This window comes from Anastrepha ludens, chromosome 2 (genome assembly GCF_028408465.1).
Source record: "Anastrepha ludens isolate Willacy chromosome 2, idAnaLude1.1, whole genome shotgun sequence".
Classification (NCBI taxonomy): Eukaryota; Metazoa; Arthropoda; class Insecta; order Diptera; family Tephritidae; genus Anastrepha; species Anastrepha ludens.
Genome location: NC_071498.1, coordinates 109,426,848 through 109,440,949, shown reverse-complemented (window position 1 = coordinate 109,440,949; position 14,102 = coordinate 109,426,848). Strand labels below are relative to the sequence as shown.

The 14,102-nt window shown below is 37.6% G+C and overlaps 1 protein-coding gene across 4 annotated transcripts in view; it reads right to left on the bottom strand.

Moving 5' to 3' along the window:
* LOC128855067 (polypyrimidine tract-binding protein 3-like) overlaps positions 1-14,102 on the bottom strand; it is a 181,268-nt gene that overhangs the window by 74,821 nt on the left and 92,345 nt on the right. For all 4 annotated transcript variants that reach the window (XM_054089663.1, XM_054089665.1, XM_054089664.1 and 1 more), the window contains exon 6: positions 11,329-11,362. In XM_054089663.1, coding sequence (XP_053945638.1) covers positions 11,329-11,362 — 34 coding nt within the window. The remainder of the gene's footprint in view (positions 1-11,328; positions 11,363-14,102) is intronic.

Below are 14,102 nucleotides of genomic sequence, written 5' to 3'. Positions count from 1 at the left end.
AATGCTGTCCTAGCATAGCTTTGGATGAATTTGCAATAAATTTATATGCAAATAAAATAGAACTTTTCTTTATTACAAATTAATTTCCGTAACGTATAAAACTTGTAGCTCCCCAAGTCTTCATTCATTTGAAATGGCACAACATGCGCTCGAACGCAATGTGTTGGCTTCACAAGAGTTCTACTGTGTATGTGCAAGTATTCGTAGCATATGTCTAGGGGCACTTCAATTCAAATGCACTGTGAACAGAGCTCACTTAGCCACAGGGAGTGAGAGTGACTTACAGAGAAACTGAGCTGATCCCTTAATTTGACATTTAAGCTGTCATCAGTTTATTTAATGTCTGTCCGAGGCTTAGTTGCTTTTGTCATAACAGCAAAACCAAATCAAAAAGAAAAAAAAATACCGAGGCAATAATAGAAAGAAAAGAAGTTAGTTGCAAACAAATGTTGAATATCAACGATAGCACAAGAATATTGAGTGGCGTGCAAAAGTGTTTGTGCATATATGTATGTACGTCTGGGTATTCGTGCATATTTGTTTGTTTTTCTGTTTATACATGCACTTATACACAGGCAAGAGATTTATGTAGCAATCATGACATGGCGCGCAACTTCCTCTTCTGGCTTGAGCTGGCGACACGAGCAACAACTGGCAACAGAAATTTAAATTCAAATTAAATTCAATTTAACAAACCATTACAAGCAAACTCCTCCCAGCTTTGAGCCAATACACATGCACACACACATACACAAGCACATACCCTATAACAAGCGCGCAAGCATAGAAAGAAATGCCTGTAAGACATAAGTGTATTTGACAACAGCTCTTACGCGTGTACACAAACACACACACACACACATATAAATCTAGCAGCAAAACAACCAAAATACATAGCTTAGTGTGGTGCACAAACAACAATCTTCGCCACAAAGGAGGTGCTGGCGGCGACAAAGTCAGTTAGTTGGAGAACGAACTGGAGCGCTGCAGCATGAACTACGATTTGTGGCAGAACTTTTGTTTACGACATCATACAAATACACAAATACAGGCATGTAGCTACGTTTAGAGAAATATGCAAAGAATATAAAATATAATAAAACAACCAAAACATTTGCCACAACACAACAGATAAATTGTAAAACAATTGTGGCAACAAATCCATTATGTGGCAATTATGTAGGTATGTTTGTTGGCGTTCACTTGCTGTTATGCTATTTTGTCTAATGCCAAATCTACAATAAACTACAATAATAAAAACAAACTCCCACAGCTACAGCTATGCACATATCTTCTGTGTATTACTGAAATCCTAAAGGTATGAATAAAACATACAAAGCCTCACAGACCCCGTTTTACTCCCACACCTCTTCTCTCGCTCTATGCCAGCACGACCAACCGAACAACAGCTGGATTTTGTAAGTTTATAAAGATTCAATTCCACAAGTGCTTATTCATTTTTCACTGTCCTTACGTCCTACTCCCTTCAGCGAGCATACACGGCCATTCAGCGCCAGTGTCCTTCCTCTTATTGTAATAGATGTTTATGCAGCAAATTGAAATGTTCATTTTACTTATTTTTGTTGCTTTTGTTGTTTTTTTGCTATTTTCTATTTTATTTAATTCTATTTCTACTTTACATTTTCACACACGGCTGCACATTTGTTGCTGTTGTTTAGCGTTTTTCGAGTGCTCACAAAACGGAATTGAATTATAAGTCCATAAATACACATACTTACAGCATGCATACAAATATATACATATATACAAAACGCAATTTATGCAAGAAATTGAAGAGACTGCTGTTGAGAGCTGCTAAGTGTAATTGCACTCAACTATACTTTTGACGACCAACTGTTTAACTTGTAATGTAATGATAAAAATAAAGTCCTCATAACACACATAAAAATTGCACATTTTAATACCTCACGCATGGGAATATTTATCGATACCAATATATAATTTGAAATCCGTCGTCCGTCTTTGTTTCGCAAGATTTTCTGCATCGCATCGTAACTGGCGATGAAAAATGGATCTAATATGACCCTAAGCGCCGAAAATGTAGAGGCCTGCCAGGTGAACTAGGTCCATCGACAGCGAAAAAATAAAAATCATACTTCAAAGGTTATGTTGAGCATCTGGTGGGATCAGAAGGGTGTCATCTATTATTAACTCCTTAAACCATCTGAAACCATCATTGGCGATCGTTGCCGACTGCAGCTAATACGTTTGAATCGAGCTCTTAAAGAAAAGCGGCCGGAATTCGACAGCAGACATGACAAACTGATTTTGCTGCAAGGCAACGTCAAGCCACACCGATTTAGTCTAAATATTTAGAGGGACTGGATTGGGAAATCTTGCCCCACCCGCCGTCTTCCCCAGACATTCCATCTTCGGATTACCATTTCTTCCGATCAATGCAGTCAGCCCTTATTGGAGGGCGGTTGATTTCTTACGAGAGCATCGCCAACTGGCTCAATGAATGGATCAAGTCAAAAGAACTCGAATTTTTCGTCAGAGGAATCCGTATGCTGCCTGAAAGATGGAGTAAAGTTGTAGCTTCCAATGACACATGTATGTATGTATATGTATAACTGGCGTGTACACCCTTTTTGGGTGTTTGGCCGAGCTTCTCCTCCTATTTGTGGTGTGCGTCTTGATGTTGTTCCACAAATGGACAAATGGAGGGACCTACAGTTTCAAGCCGACTCCGAATGGCAGATATTTTTATGAGAAGCTTTTTCATGGCAGAAATACACTCGGAGGTTTGCCATTGCCTGCCGAGGCATGACCGCTATTAGAAAAAACTTTTTCTTAATTTTGATCTTTCACCGAGATTCGAACCGACGTTCTCTCTCTGAATTCCGAATGGTAGTCACGCACCAACTCATTCGGCCACGGCGGCTTTCCAATGACACATACTTCACATAATTTCATGTAGATATTATTTAATTATTTAAATGATTCGGAACTTTGGCTAAGAAAGGACGGAAACTTATTCCTATACCCAGTATTTTCTAATATTCTTTTGTAGCTTCGTCTGGTGTTCCCTAGAGTAGTATTTTGAGCCGAGTAACGGCTTTTATTATTTTTTTTAATGACTAAAGTAAACTTAAAAAGCCAGAGCTACTAAGACTTTCAGCTGTGTTCTTCATAGACCAAATGTTCTATTGAATGCAACAGAGTGGTGATTCCAATAATTCCATTCTTATAAAGGAATCTTTGAAAATGTTAATACAATTATACAAATCGTCGAGAAGGAAAGACATGCGAGCTTTTACTCCACTGTCCAAGAATCGCAGATTAGTCGGAAAACTTTTTGGAGCTATTTACTTCATCTAAATGGCTTGTTAGAGGCTACAAAAGCGGTAGGAGCTAAGCTAAAAAAAGAAATGACGTAACAGGAAATAATGAAAGGAAATACTGTAGTACCAAACTGTCACATGCACTTTCAACTTTCTTTCATTTATTTGCCCACCAGCACCAATCCCTTTGAAGCAGAAAACATGAGTAAATATATATGTGAGTATGTATTTCGTAAAAACACAAACCTGCATGTAGAGGACATTTGCATTACTTTTAGATATTAAATACATGTTTCGATATTAAATATTTGACTACAAACTTAACCTCAGGCGTAAAACGTATGTACTGCACACTCACTGTTCCGAAGAAATAAAAGAATTCAGGTATTGAGATGTTTCAAAGATTACTTTCAGTAATCTTAGTGCGTATATTGTTTGCATGCACACACATACATATTCAAGCTGGCGCTCACCAAATGAATACCGTCCATTGTGCATGCTGGACTCCATTGGTAAGTTGTTTGAGCTTGTGATTAAAAACCGGCTGGAAACATATGCAGATGGACAGCTGTCAAGCTACCACTTTGGCTTTAGGAGAAAGCGATCTACCACAGACGCGATAGAGGCCGTAAAAATAATTGCGGAAAAGGCAGTTGAAAGCAAGCGATGATTAGGTGATGCAAAAGAATATTGCCTGGTAGTAACATTAGATGTCAAAAATGCGTTCAACAGTGCCAGATGGATAGACATACTACACGCCTTCCACACCTATCTACAGCATATCATATCTTGCTATCTGTCTTATAGGGTGTTACGATAAGATAGCGACGCCGGAATCGTTGACTACAATGTCACAGCTGGTGTGCCACAAGGATCCGTACTAGGGCCTCTCCTGTGGAACATTATGTACGACGGCATTTTGTGGCTAAAGGTACACAAGAGAGCATCAATCGTTGTAATCACGAAAACGCTGGCGGAAAATGTAAATATAGCGCAACAAGCTATAGAAGCGGCTCGGTTTAAAGCTATCCACGCATAAAACAGAAGCCGTACTCATCAGCAGCCGAAAGAAAGTTCAAAAGGTCAAGATTAGAGTTGCGAATTAGCTTCCGAGACCACTTGCAATACGCTAGCAATAAAGCTGCGACTGCGACGGTAGCCCTGGCTAGAATAATGACGAACACTGGAGGACCAACACGCTTCATACGTACGAAGTAGTAACTCCACGTATCGTTTATGTGCTCCCAGAGCCTGCTGTGCCTTCAGGACAGTCTCAGAAGATGCGGCGCTCAACATACCTGGCCTATGCCCTATCGACTTGATAGCGCAGCAGATGTACGAAATGCGAAGTATGAGAATCAACCAAGCCTAATGCGATCAGCCGGCACTGAGAAAATCCATAAACCACAGCTGCGTGGACCAGTGGCAGACGCGATGGGACAGTGAAAAAAAAGTGGTCATGGCTGCTTTAAAGCGTACCTTCACCGCTTTGGGCACGAAGAAAGTTCATACAGCGAACAGTGCACAACAGCAATTGAGGAGAAACCGCTTTGGTGGAATATTTTGGAGCTTTTGGTTTGTTCAATTATTATTAGCGATGTGAAGAAAATACAAGGAGAAGGAATAGCTAAGTTGATTGCCAGTTGAAAATCATTGCAAAAGCGATTCAGTTTCAGTTGAAGTTCACAAGAAGCGCATCAGTTCCGTACTAGTGGTCTTCCTTGCAAGGAAGCTTATAGCTTTATTTGTGACGCACTTTATTTTCATAATTTGGACACTCGTATACAATAACAACGTTAAACAATGTGAATCAAATAAAACTCAATTTTCATTTGTATTTCCGTTTTTCAAGCAGAGCTAAATGAAAGCAAGTTTGAAGTAGGTACATTTGACTGGTCAAGGGACGAGCTACAAGACTAACTGACCTGGACTTTCTGTGCAAGCGAATGTATCACCAACAATTTAACATCAGCCAATATATAGGTACATACATACATATAGACGATCGTATATGTGGCCTTTCATGGTACTCGAATTCCGACACGCATTCAGATTGGGCCAGACTGAAACGTTTAAATGAGTTGCAGTAGTTTTTATTGCTGGAATTGTTGATGTGAATGTGGCACAAATATTTCTGCTATTGCGTTATTGTTATTGCTTTCCCTAGCTATTTGGTTGTTGATTGTTGGTATGCAAATTTAATTTTATTGTTTTACGTATGAATGCATCAAGAGCGACACTGCTGCTGAGTGGAGTGGCGAGTGGTGAGTGGTGAGTGGTGAGTGCTGTGTGGTGAATGCTGAGTGGTGGTGAGAAGCCTGTGTGTTCCAGGAAATTTAATAAACTCTGCATGAATTTCGTGCGGACTTGATTTCAGTTGAGTTGTTTTTGGTATTCGCCTTTTGTGGCCTCAGAACGTTGTGGGCACACACACACACCTCCATGCACGCACACAAAAGTGTAGTTCAACTTCTTCGTACACTTCATTTACAGTGCACTCTTTTTATGTGTGGTCAGTCAAAGCATTGCCAAGCTTTTATTTGATTTTCACTCGCAAACGCAAACTTTCAGACAATAATTGAAAAGTAAGTAATTGAAAAAGATGAATGCAGTAACTAATTCAGCTTTTCAAGTATTGAACGCTGATAGTGTAATTGATGGCCAGAGAAATACGTATATTAGGTAATTAAGTGCAATGACTGCCACCTTAGGTATTGAGGTACGTAATTAATTAAAGCACTCTAAAATCACTACTTGCTGGCATACGCCTTTGTGCGCTGTTGAGTGTACTTTTTACACAATTTTTTTCCAAGTTATTAGGTTTTATTATACTTGTATTACAACCATCTTCTTCCATTAGCAATTCCCACTTTCACTTCATTTTCTACTTAAAATAAAATAATAAAACTAATCTTGTCCGTACTTTATTTTTCGTTTACTTGCCACACTTTTCACTAGTGTTATGCTTGGCGTGCACGGAGTGCTGTGAGAAGGGTCGGGCCGGCATTGAGATAGCACTCACACAATTAAGCGCATTAACGCTTTTGTTATTCTTTCGTACTTTTGTTACGCTCACTTGTCGAAGCAAAAGGCAAAACTTTTCCTATAAATACGAAAATTTGTTACACATTTTCACCTGGTGGGAGACTCTCGCAGCAGCTAGCCGCTGGCCACCAGAACAAATTCGCACAAACGGACTTACTTACATGTGTGCATGCTTGCCACTTGCCACTTGCCACCACGCTGTTGCAACAGTGGAGTGATTCCTTATAGAATTTGCTACGCTTCGTTACGGTGGATCAACTTCCTGCACCTCATTGCCATATATTTTCGTATTCAAACGAGCTCAATTTTTCACCCACCTCAAGCTGCTACTGTTCCTGCTCGAAACAACTACACGGTCGTTTGGGTAAGTCTATTGTGTGTGTGTGTTTCTTTTGTTTTGGGCTTTTTTCTACTAGTTCTCGCTTGTTTTCTCGTTTGCTGCACTTTATCGTCGTGTATCAAGTTGTTTTTGTGATTGTTGTTGCTGTTGTTGTGCTTGCTGTTGCTGATGCTGTATGCGAAATAAAATTCGTTAGACGAATTTAAATTGTTTTCAAATAAACAACTTCAACTTCTCGCCATCGGCCGGCTGGGCACACGCGCATACGTTCCGGTTCGTTACGCCAGCGGCAAACTTGGCGAAAGAGTGGGAATGGCGTGCATGTTGTCGTCTGCTTGTTGCAAGCAAGCGTTCTGCTGCTTCCACATCAGTAGTGCTTTTGTTTTTTGTGGCCACTCTTTTATGGCTCGTCTGGTCGTTTGTATTGGCAAATGTTTTCTTCGATCTACTTTAGAGCATCACGCTACACAGGGTGGCCCATCGAGCATGTGGAATTTGAACTGAAGATTGTTTTTGTTTTGTTTTATTTATTTCATGGCTAGACATTTTACTAGCTGTCGATATGAAGAAGAAGAAGATACGATTTTGAATCTTCTGTGCCATTGTGCTGCCCTATCTAGATGAATATTTACCACTTTAGGTAGGCAATTCTCTGATGCGTAGAAATCAGGCATCTTCGAAAGTTTTTGAAAAGTTCACATGGGTTGTATGAAGATCAGGACAAGTTCCTTATGTTCCTCAGGCTTGAGTGCGTTCCATAGTGGATAACCGCCACAACTTCACTTAACTTAACGGGCTACAAAATGTACCAAAATGGGCAACTGAAAAGCCGGTAGTGGAAGTAATTTGAAATGGTTTACGACTTTTTCTAATAAAAAAAAACATGTAAAAATATTCATCCCTCTTTTTGTATATAGTATAATATTCATGCTCTCTTTCATGGAATTATGTTATTTGTAGACTTATATGCCACACACAAAATGCACCACCCTGTACTAGTGAAGTGAAGTGTGCGCCACCAAGCATAAGTTCATCTAGATGCTAGTCTTTTTGAGCATTCACTTCATTCATTTATTTTATTTTACCTGCTACACCTTCCTTGATCACTTTATGCTAAAACTGCCGCTGCGCTACTACTGGTCGTCTCTTATTCCCAACAGCTTTGCGTGCATCCTTAGATTGTTTATTTATTTACGAGTAAAATCGTTTCCGAAACATATCTAACAATCCATTCGATTTTGCATTCACTGTTCTTCCATTCGAACTGTTTCACTGTTTAGCTGGCCATGCATGTCCAGTGGGAGTCCATCATTTACTACTGGCATACTCTTCTTTTCGATGCTTAGTTCTTGCAATGCTACATTTTTTGTGTGTGTGTTTTTTTTTTTTTTTTGCTACTTGTCATGCTCAAATGTGCTGCCACTAAAATTCTGTAGTTTGTCTGCAGTTTTACTGTCTATTCAAACTTTGTGTGAAAATGCTGTAGTGGATACAATTTATGGTAGCATTTGCCCATCGTGTGCTAAAGTGGTTATTTATTTTATTTCCATAACATTATTTGGATAAAAGTTTACTTATATGGAGCGTTATTCGATTTGTTCTTAAAATGCTTTTCCTTTTTGGGCAGCTTAAAATATGTTGAGAATATTTTGCAGAATATTTTTCATACAAATATTTTTTTTCGTTAGAGATGTGAAGTAGGAAACACTAAGTGAAAAATCGTAACTTCAAAACTTTATCAAACAGTCGGCTTGGCTAAAATTTTATTGATAATTTTTATTAAGTGAGGCACTCCTGAACTAAAAACAGAAAAATAAATCGAACACTTGAACAAACAGTAAAGAAAACGTGAACGTACAGCAAAAAAACAAAATATTTTTTTTAATTACTCCTTAAAATAGAATGCTTCGAAAATGCTTAAGTTAATAATTAATATGATTTCATATGACTAAGTTAATCAGAATTCGCCTAAATAACAATGTCCTTAAGTATCTGGTAACACTGCTTTAAAACTAAGGGTTGTGTGAAGCGAAGCAATGCAGATTTTCAATATCTGTAAACAGTTGTCCACAAAATAATAGGAGTGGCGTGCGCCTTGATGCAAATATCTAATTATGATAGTAGGAGAATTAATCGAATATTATATAACTGTTGCGAAGTCCAATTGGAAGAATTTGCAATATGATATATTTATTTATTTAGTTAGTGATTCAATCCCAATATTTTTGATGATTTACAAAAAAATGATTTTTAATTTGTACAAAGTTCGAAGATTTGGTTTACGTGGTTTTTGTAAGAGAATGAGCTGCATTTTCATAACAAAATGGTTAAAAAGTATTATAATTCGAAATAAGAACTATGAAACTTTGAAAAACAAAAAAAATAATAAGAATTAATTAAATTAATAAAACGTGTTAACAAGTGAAGGTACTACAATTATTTAACCCTTTAAGCGTTTTGTTTCATTTTGAAAACGTGCTTAATTATTTTTAGGCGATGAGGAAAATGTTTTTGAAGTGTTAAAGGGAAAGTAATTTAATGATTTATATAATTTTATTCGATTACGTATGCAGTCATCGATGACGAGCATACTCGATATAAACACTTACAGGGTTAACGCACTACACTTTACAGATTCAGAGAAAGACATTTTAATTCCCGCCCTTCTTCGCAAATCCTATCTTATTTTTTGATCATTGAACGATAGTTGCTTTTGAGGAATAATTCGTAGCTGGGTGGCAACTGTTTAACGATACACTTCTTTCATTTCAAAACAACAGAAATATTTAAGTCACGGAAACTGTTTTAAATTCATACAGAAGTGTATTGGTCTGCAAGGACAATATTGCGAAAATATATCGGTAGCCATCATTTTAAGTTGCTTAATGTAATGTAATGGTTGTACGGGTTAGGCTAAGGCCTTTATGCACAGCGACCAGATTGATCTATTGTGCGCCCCTAATTACTCAATTATGATTATTTGGTATACCGAGAAATCGAGCCAGCTCTTTAGGAGGGAGCAACTGTAGGTATTCCTCCTCTAGTAGATAGAAAGCGTGACTGTTTGGTGCGGTTTATGGGTCGGCGGCATCACTGGGCCGTATTTTTTCCAAAATGAGGCCGATCAGGCAGTTACTGTGAATAGTGTTCGCTATCGTGAGATGATAACGAGCCTTTTATGACCCGAATTGGAAGATATGGATGTGGACGATATGTGGTTTCAACAGGACGGTACCACTTGTCACGCAGCTAACGAAACAATGCCTCTTTTGCGCGAAAAATTTGATGGTCGAATAATCTCACGTCGCGGCGATCTCAATTGGCCGCCAAGATCATGTAATTTGACACCGTTGGACTTCTTTCTTTGGGGTTATTTGAAAGAAAAGGTGTACGTCGGTAAGCCAGCAATAATTCAAGAGCTAAAGGATGAGATAATTCGGCACATTAACGGCATAGAACCTCAATTATGCCTCAGCGTCATCGAAAATTTGGACCATAGGATGGAGGTGTGCCGCCGAGTCCCCGGCAGCGATTTGGCCGATATTTTATTCCATACGTAATTGAGCCATACCAGTATTATCATAATAAAGATAAATTACAATAATTTCCTAAAAGAATTGTATTTTATTCAAAATCAACACCGGCCCTTGAAACTTAACCACCCTTGAGTTGCCTAACTCAAAGCTGGAGCAGGAATTCTCGTAATTGCTATTTGCTAAACTTACTAATTTGTAATACTAATAAACTACACTGAGTTGGTTTCACATTATTTTTATTGCTTTACATTTTTTATTATACGTTTGGCTGAGTTTCTGCTCCAATTAGGCGTGTGCGTCTTATTGTTGCCCCTCAAATGGAGGCGCAGGTACATAGTTTTTTGCTGACTTCGAAAGGCAGATAGTAACGGCTCATTAAAAGCATTTTCTTGGCAAAAACACACTTGGAGGCTTGTTATTGCCCATCAAAAGACAGGGGCCAAATTTTGCATTTGATGTTTTCGGTTCGTATCCGAACAAACTGAATGGTAGAAATGACCAAACCCACTCAACTATGGTGTTCGCTCTCACTACAAAGCTAATTAAAAAAAAAAAGTGTTTCTTAAAGTCAATCACTTCAAAAAAATATTTGTGCGCCTTCTATTATGCAAAATATTTATTTTTGACATCTCTAAAACATATTTGCTCTCTTTTTATGAGTGCTTTCAATGCGCTCTGAAGGCTTAGCAATGCAAAACGAATGCATCAAGCGCTATACTCTAGGGTAAGAAAGATATATATGTACATATGTGTTTAATTTCTATAACTATTTCTGAAAAACAATTTTAATAAAAATGAGCAAATTAAAAAAAAATTACAATAAAGTAAAATGCAAAAATGGTGGGCAAAATAAGAGGCACATTATATGAGAAAAATCGATGAGGTGAAGAAAAAAAAATCGCATTATGCTTAAACAACAATAAATAGTAATAAAAAGGTAGTTAAAATAAATAATTCAAGTAGTAGTAAAAAATAGTACGCAAAACGTATAGAAACATAAAAAAATACATTCAGTAGATGATTTTGCTTCTTAAATTTTTTAGATTTTTTTGCTACATATGTACTCGTATAATAAAAATTAATAATATTTGTGCAGACGTACCAAAGAGGGTAAATAGAGCATCAGGCGTGACCATCTACAGAAAAAAGAGAAAATAGAGTTTCAGTTAGCGAGAGTTTTTGTAAAACATAAAAAACAAAAAAATAGAGTTTGTAAATGCTTTTTGTGTTTTTTTTTTGTTTTTTTTTTACAGATTCACTAATTAAAAAAAATTATATGCATAAATACTGTATAGAAAAGAGTGGAAGCGCTATTCTAAATATCAACTAATGGAGGTTTTATTTAACTAATGGATTGACTTATTTAATTGGTCGCACCTGCTAAAAAAAGCAATTTTCAACTCAAATGATTATGCTAAAAAGTCTTTGCTACAAGAAGAGAATTTAAAACATTGGCGAAGACGAAAATATTATTACAAAACTCTTCCCATATGGAATATGTTTTAAGAATTAAACTAAAAGGGAGTTTGTAAAGCTTCTGATCTTTCATACATATTTCGCAGCCTAAATTTTATACATACATACGCGTATCAGCTATTGGTGAGCAATGAGCTACCAGCGAGAGGGCTTAGATTTTGCTCTTTAACTGTTAAAAAAATTGGTTTATATATAAAACTAAGCAAAAAGAGTTATTTAGCGGGTGTGTAGATGTACAAGTTACAACGATGGCCTTTCCTCTTTCTTGCCGGCTAATAGCAAACATACCAGGTGCGGTAATATGAAACCGGAATTTGTTTGGTAAAAAGTACATGCTCGTCGTATGAAAATGGTAAAGAAACCTTTTTTCAAAGTATTGCCAAATATTAAAACAACAGAAACTATACTTCTATTGAGGCAAAACAGTCGTCGAGCAACTATCGTAGAAAGTAAAGTACTTTTCAGCGAATACGTGATCAATCGATGCTCGTTGGTCGGAATTGAAATTTGGAGCCAAGTTCGGTGAGTACGCCGCATGCAGGGCCGGAAGATCACTCTAGCGTATAGTAGATCAGCAGAACAAAGCCACAAAACTTCCTCAATTATTATGTGTGCCCTATCTAGGCATTGCCTGCTAGGCGTACCGCGTTGGAATTTGGTTTTACTTCTAGTCCTTTTGCGGCAGCGGTAGGCTTCTAGACTCTTACTGTTTTACAACGCCTGTGAAAATATTTAGCTGATTTGAATATCGCTCGCTGCTGAAACTCATCAGCAATACAAAACGTTTAGCACAACCGCAATTAGTCGCCGTTCGGTCCTTCACGCATTACTTATTTCTTTTCACAACTTCCATTTGCCAGCTGCCCTCTTCAATTGTTGTTGTTGCAATAACATACAACATGTGCAATAAATTTTTTGGGAATGCCGGTGAAGTGCTAGTTTTCGGTGTGATTAAAATTCGAACAGAGCCGGCTGTTGTGCGCACTTCGGTTTATGTAGGGCTTCCGATTGTGTTCGCACATTTTCGAACAGCCCGGGCGTATGAGTAACGGCCATTCAATGCTCAGTAATGGAACATTTTCGAGCGTGAGCTCAAGTGTATCAAGCCTTTTGGAGTAATTTGAGTGATGCTTGTTTTGATTAAAAAATGCATTTACCTAAGAAGCAAACTCCTTTAAAAATACATTAAGTTTGTTAAAATATGCGTTCGTCATATTGATATATATTAATTTACTGTTTTTTACTCTTGAACAGGTAAGCTAAAAAGCAACGGTTGACAAACAACATTAACAACGTTTTTAGTTGCTCAAATTGTTCAAAAGCTCAAAATTTTAGCATAAAAATTTGTGCAGTTGAGCAAGGAACGCAGTTTAATCGAGTAAAAAGCTAGTCGCACTGCCCAATACCCTGATATCTAAAGCACTAGTTGGAAGCCAATACCTATGGTTGTCCTGGATCAACCCAAGTTTTTCTGAGTTTTTCAAAATTCGACGGCGAAATTAATTACGTGTTTGACTCTCTGCTACTCGTTTCCTCTGCCACTGCTCAGCTTTTGCCAGAATGCGACTGTCTAAACTCTTACTTCGTTGGATGTCTAGCAGACTTGGAATCAACAGGCGTCCGCAATATTTTATCGTATATTCGAGAGATGAATTAGTTTCACCACATTGAAAATTAGAGGTGGGACATTTGTCTAAACTAGTAGTATCACGGTTTGCTTTCAGGCTAAGTAGGTCTCTTTCTCTACCTTTATGGAGTGTGGCAATCATCGTAACTTAAACTAATGCTGGCTAAAGATTAATAGACAGTTAACGCTATTTATTGGCGAACTCCGGTTTCATACGCACACGTCTGGTTTATAAGAAAATATTACCCTACTAATGACGGTAAAGCGTACATTATATACATACATATATATTTCCCTATGTGGAACATCTAAGTAAGTACAAGTGTATGTATGTAAGCACATTCTCTTATCATGTTTGTTGGTAAACAAATTTTTCAATGACTTTTGCCTGACTAGAAAGACTCAATCTGCATAATAATTGTGGAACATAACTTTAATCTTGCTGGTTGACACGGCTGGCAAGTCGCTACTTTTTCGAGACCTATTTGCAACAGCAAAACGTTTGATTACGCAATTATTAAGCTTGCTTTTGAAAAGATGATTACTTTTTGGGCTCCTAGCGAATTTTGTCTATTCTTAGTCTTCCAAAAAACAAAAAACAAAAATAGAACAAAACAATTAATTGTTGCCCAAAGCGCTGTTAATTTTTTCCTTAGCGAAGAAAAATGCATCAAGAATGTTCCTGCTTACCCGCAACGCACAACAGTCATATGTTGGGGCAGTACTGACTTTTCTATGGTTCGAAAGGAGCTGATTTTTTAACCCCAAATATG